Genomic DNA, 6,000 nt, shown 5'->3' with positions numbered 1-6,000 from the left:
CTAGTGCTCCTAGACTAAGAAAGACTTGAGGAGTCAAAACAAAGCAACCTAGAGTCATAAGCCCGTGTTAAACCACCTAACTGCCTTCAGAATCCAATAAACCTTCTCAACTTCGAGATATGACCAAGACCAAATTTAAATTATGGATTAAGTGCTTAGGTGATCAATAGGTATCTCTGTAACAAAGCATGCGTGAAAGAACTCAGTTAAGATTAGGGCACCACAGCTGATGCAGTTTACACGTTGACCTAAGTCAAAATATTTCCCGTAGATCTAGTACCCCAGAATCATGAGCGGTGATCAAAGGTCAAGATCTGAGTACACCTAGGGACTTGGATTAGCCCCAAGGAGCTAACTTCGAGTGTTCCAAAAATGAGAGATGAGATTTAAACCACCTAGAAGCCCCTAAGAATCTAGTAAACCTCCACGGAAACCGAAGATGACCAAGGTGGTTCTTCAGGCTAATAGTAGTGTGACAGTGTCTTCAAACCCTCCACTGCCTTTCCTAACGAGTTAGGCTCAAGGTGGTTAGGTTAGTGTGAGATTCAGCTTCGTGGAATGGCCAGTGGTCTCTTCAATAGGGCAACTGTGCTATAAACCCTTTCCTGAGAGGGGAGCGTAGGACCACGTCCGATAACCTAATAGCTGGTTAGGACATAGGGATCGCATGTCCCAAACTTAGGTGACTTTATGATCCTTAGGGATGGGCTAGCCAACCTCACTTGGATGATGTTTAGACTAGAAATCACCATATTATCTCATCATAATTTTATGAGGTCTCGCCTCAATTAAGATCACCGGTCATTCATTGCGTAAGCGAAGTAAGCTTCCATGGTCAAAGATCATAAAGATTGTAGCAACTCAGCAAGACAAAGGTAACCTCTAGACTGTTAGCAGTTGGTACGGTGTCAATAGAGCTTCCGCTTTCCTTTCCACTTCAGTACAAATACCGTCGAGTCAAGCCTAGGGTGGTTAGGCTTGTGTGACCAATAGTTTAGTTGGATTGTCCTGCACAGTGTCACAGTCATACTTCTTCAACCTTGCGACATCGTGATCTTGGCACGCTCATGACAAACCTTAAGAGGGAACTCAAGTCTCATTCACATTTTTTGCCCAACTTTGTGCCTTCATTGAACCGACAACGAGGTTTGTCTTCACCAACCGAACACAACTTGTGCAGAATCCAAACTTGTTCGGCCACTCATGCGTGCATGTTCAATCGTGTGCGACACAACAACATCACATCTCATCATCATCTTGGTTCCCAACAACATGACTCATGGGTCGTGATGTCATTTCATGTTTCGGGACAGCTCGACCATCTTTACTTGCTCAGACACATCCGTTGGAAACGGACCTATGTGTCAATCTTCTCATCCCAACATTTCGAACATCCATCCATATGGGTTCTCTCGAGCATCAGACTCTTCAAGTCCATGCTAAACCATTTGTGACATACGTTTCGGATTGCGGGAGAATAATCCAACCCTTGACACATGGGTTGGGGTGCAATACTGACACATATATTACATCTAGAACTGTCCTTGAAAGACTCTTTTCAAAGGAAGATGCCCGAGATGCTCGCTCACGCTGTGTCACGTATGTGCCATAGGGTAGCTCGCTTAGGCCATAGGGTCCAGACGTGGTGGAGAGCTAACACCATGTCTCCCCCTAAGGTACATTTTGAGCATTTTCAATGCTTCTCGCATAGATGTCATAGCGAACAGTCATTTGGTGTTGTAGAGCATTCGTTCGATGTTCGGTTGACACCAACTTTGGCAAGCATTCATATTTCATATGAACAAACTTTACTCCAAAATCGTATCTCCAAATTTCCTTCAAAAAGCTAACTTTCGAGGTTAAGGATTGGGCCCTACTCGACCCTTCAACAAGCCTATCTTTGACACTTGTATCTACTTGTGGCCTTTGTCTGGTTTATGCTTCATCTTCTCTTCAATGTCCATTTTGTGTGGTACGTTAGATGATGCACCATCCTCCTTAGTTGCATCATGGCACTCATCTAGGCCCTCGCATGGCCGGATAGGCGCCACTTGAGGGTTGCTGCTTCTCTTGTCGTAACATGAGGGTCATAACCTACTCTCATCATAGTTAAATTATGACACACAACATATCTGTCCTAAGAGGGGAAATAGAATTATATGGTAGTCTTAGTAACTTGCAAGCACAAAGGATCACTCCCCCAATCTTAGGTGACTAGATGGTCCTGTGGATAGGATTCACTAGCTAACCTCTCATGGATGATGAGAGCATGCTAGCACACACACCACATTGTCCCACCATAGATAGAGTTTTAGGACGTAGTACCTCGACCCAGGACACTGGTTGCGTACTATTTAGGTAGAGCAGGCTACCTAAGTCTAAAAATAGAAAAAGTAGTTCCCATTTCATGATTTACCTTGTATGAAATGTGAATGTTAATTGATGTATTGATAGTGTTTAGATTTAGCAAGTTTTGTAGTGTGAATAGGGAGTCATGGTTTAGTAAGCTACTAAATGCTACTATATGCATGAAAATGATTTTGCTATGTATTTAAAGTTTTCCAACGTTATTTTCCACATGAATGTTGATTTCAATGAAGCACCTAAACCACAAACATTATAAATGGATTTTGTTTCTCATAAAATTTTAGGTGAAGGCTCAATATGACATGATACAATCCTGTATGGTATTTAGTGGTCATGGATTATGACAGGAGACTAAACCAAGAGTGGGCGTAAAATGACCAAAATGCCCCTATAATTATATACCATTGGCTTATAACCAAAGTGACCTCTAAATGGCATGAAATTTGATAAGGAGTCTTATTTGATGGTTTAAAAGATTATACAAATTTATAAAGTAACACATCATGAAATTTGTGACCATAATACATGCATAGACTATAGGTTAGTATAAGGTATTTCTATTTAATTTTTACCTATGTCTATTTTAATTTTTCCGTTAATTTATTTTAAAGACCTTTTATTAAACATGTAATTTCATGATTATTTCCGCATAAAATAGTTATATTATATATACCGTAGAGATTTAAGTTAGTAAAAATCTAGAGTCATTACATCTATTCTATGTGCATATATACTTACATGCTTCCTCAGAAAAATCCCTAAGACCCAACCTATGATTACACCAATTCTGAATTTTGAATGAGAATAGAGATTCCAAGATTCCTCTTATTTGGATGCCATCCCTAAAAAAGAATCATCTTTATCAAGAACATTTTCAATTTCATCCCATTGGGAGGTAAATTAAGATAAATTAAAAAAGTTATATAAGGAAAGAAGTTTGGATGTAAAAAGTGAAATTTAATTGGGTTGTTTGTCTGTTGTACAGTATTTTATATTTTTTACAGAGGGAAGGCATACGTTTTGTGTGGGTTTGTTGGAGCTTTTATGGAATCTGCATCCAAATAAATAAATAGAAGAAAAGAAAAGAAAAGGGGTTTGGGTTTGGGCGGAGAAAGCAGAGAGATGGAAGAAGAAGGATCAGAAAGAGGAAGGGGAAGTCCAACAACGTACTGTGTCACTGGTGCCACAGGCTTCATCGGCTCTTCCTTGGTTAACCTTCTTCTTCAAAATGGGTATAACGTCCATGCCACTCTTCGACACCCAGGTTTGTCACCTTCTTTTCTTTTTCTCTGCCTTTTTCTCTTTTCTTTTCTTTTTTTTTTTTTTTTCTTTTTCTTTTTTTATGATGGGACTAATTGTTTTTATCTACTTGACTCTTAGAAAATTTGTTGTAAATCTCGAAACTTCAAGAAACTGTAATACATACTCGAACTTTCAATTTTAGAAACAATTCATGTAATTATTAGACTGAAACCTTTTTTTTTTTTAATTAATCAAATTTTCAAGTTCACTTTCGGTGGTTTCATACTTTTTAAATATAAAATTGAAAATTTTGATAATAGAAAAAGAAGATGTAGCGATCATCAAATTAATGGAATGATATGATCAGCCCGAATTTTGATCTATAAATAAAGTAGATCGATTCTTTGTTCACATATTATATGATATAGAAGATGATGAATTTCTTGATCCAGTTGAACCATCAAATCCTAGTTTTAGGTTGGATATCGAGTGCATTATATGTTTAAGATATTTATTTTTTTTACTAGAATAGTCAAAATTTTGAATAACAACGTCACATCTAATTATGTTGTTCAAAATAAATTTTTAAGTGTCGTTAAGTACTTAATAAAATCTTTTTGTCATCAAATGGTGCAGCAAAGTCTTTAAAGCTATTATCTTTATGGACGAACACGGACCGTTTACAACTGTTCAAAGCCGATCTACGAGAAGAAGGAAGCTTTGATGAAGCTGTAAAAGGGTGTGATGGTGTATTTCATGTTGCTGCTTCAATGACTTTCAATGTTGATCAACAAGACAATATTGGTAAGCTCTTTTAATATAAGAAGATGAGATAATTGAATGAAGCAAAGACTTATGTTTTCCTCTTAATAACTTTCGAAGAGGAATATGTTCAAACAAATGTGATCAACCCGGAAATTAAGGGGACCATCAACGTGCTTAAGTCATGCATGAAATCTAGATCAGTGAAGCGAGTCGTTCTCACGTCGACGATTAGTACTCTTACTGGTAAAGATGCAAATGGAAAACGAAAGCGTTTTGTTGATGAATCATGCCAAACTTTTGTAGATCAAGTTTGGAAGAACAAACCAAGTGGCTGGGTAAGTGACGTATATCATTTGGCTAATTTGAAACTCTACTCTAACTCTAATTCTCTTTGGTTGTTATAGGTGTATGCACTTTCAAAGCGTCTAAGTGAGGACGCAGCATTCAAATTTGCATATGAAAATGGTATTGATATCGTTTCAGTAATTACAAGCACAGTTTCTGGTCCATTCCTCACTTCCAATGTCCCATCAAGCGTTCAAGTTCTCATGGCACCAATAACAAGTAAAAATCTTTCTACATTTTTTTTTTATTATTATTATTCAACTACATAGATAAGCTAGCCAAAACAACTTTGTAATGTCATTTTCTCTCGGGTGATTTGAAAATCTTAAAGTAAATTAAACGAAATGAAATGATGAACGTAATCAATTTCACAGGAGATCCCAACTTCCTTAGAATAGTATCAACGGTGAACGAAAGAATAGGATCAGTTGCAGTGGTTCACACCAAGGATATATGTAGAGCTCACATCTTCCTAATGGAGCACACGAAGGGCAAAGGTCGATATCTATGCTGTGTCGGAAGCTATACATTGTCAGAGTTGACGGAACGACTATCACAACATTGTGATGTGAAGTTGGAAAGGTAGTATTTGATTCGAGCAGCAAAATTGGATGTGGGGAGGTAGGGAAATTGACATGGTTTTGTTGTTTGTTGTGCAGATGTGTTGATGAGAAGCAAAATTGGATGCGTTCTGAGGTTGGAAACAAGAAATTGAAAGATTTGGGGTTCGAGTTTGAGCATGGAATAGATGATATAATAAAGGACACAGTTAGTTCGTGTGTTCAATGTGGCTTTATATCTCTTACTTAGAACCAATTTGGGTTTTGTATGGCTTACAATGAATCAAATTTTCTTTGGCCCAACTTCCGACAATGGACTTAGGTTAAATTGGCCTTTGGGCTAAGTCATGTTAAACCCAATTGACTCTTGACCTAATTATCACCCTTGGATTTGATCAAGCTTATTATTGTGATCAGATGACCATAAATAAAACATCGTTGACCGTGATGTTTCATATTGATGGGGGAGGGGAACAAAACACATGACAAACATAATAGGGAATATAATCTGTCACTGACCCCATTAATCTAACTGGATAAAACTTCCTGCACCACTGAAAATAGATCTCCATAGATAAAAACATAAAAGCTACTACGTTTAGTACATAATTGATTGATGGCATAAAGTATAAACAAATGATAGGTTCTTACTCTGGATAAGGTAAAAACTAACTTTAAAAGCATTTAAGATATGCGAAGAAATATGAGTAATTCTTTATTT

At 37.5% G+C, this 6,000-nt stretch overlaps 1 protein-coding gene across 1 annotated transcript; it reads left to right on the top strand.

Moving 5' to 3' along the window:
- The first annotated feature begins 3,395 nt into the window (after positions 1-3,395).
- Positions 3,396-5,678, top strand: LOC111810302 (putative anthocyanidin reductase). The gene is made up of 7 exons (XM_023696995.1): positions 3,396-3,399; positions 3,459-3,631; positions 4,246-4,413; positions 4,492-4,709; positions 4,779-4,938; positions 5,094-5,301; positions 5,379-5,678. The coding sequence occupies exons 2-7, from the start codon at positions 3,490-3,492 to the stop codon at positions 5,527-5,529; spliced, it is 1,047 nt and encodes a 348-aa protein (XP_023552763.1). The 5' UTR covers positions 3,396-3,399; positions 3,459-3,489; the 3' UTR covers positions 5,530-5,678.
- The last annotated feature ends 322 nt before the right edge of the window (positions 5,679-6,000 follow it).

The sequence above is a fragment of the Cucurbita pepo genome, chromosome LG14 (assembly GCF_002806865.2).
Source record: "Cucurbita pepo subsp. pepo cultivar mu-cu-16 chromosome LG14, ASM280686v2, whole genome shotgun sequence".
NCBI lineage: Eukaryota > Viridiplantae > Streptophyta > Magnoliopsida > Cucurbitales > Cucurbitaceae > Cucurbita > Cucurbita pepo.
This window is presented reverse-complemented; position numbering and strand designations above follow the sequence as displayed.

Bases quoted from the DNA above. Each gene is read 5' to 3' on its own strand.
- LOC111810302 (XM_023696995.1), top strand. From the start codon at position 3,490: ATGGAAGAAGAAGGATCAGAAAGAGGAAGGGGAAGTCCAACAACGTAC. The intron at 4,414-4,491 runs GTAAGCTCTTTT...TAACTTTCGAAG, and splicing joins TGATCAACAAGACAATATTG to AGGAATATGTTCAAACAAAT. The intron at 4,710-4,778 runs GTAAGTGACGTA...TGGTTGTTATAG, and splicing joins AGAACAAACCAAGTGGCTGG to GTGTATGCACTTTCAAAGCG.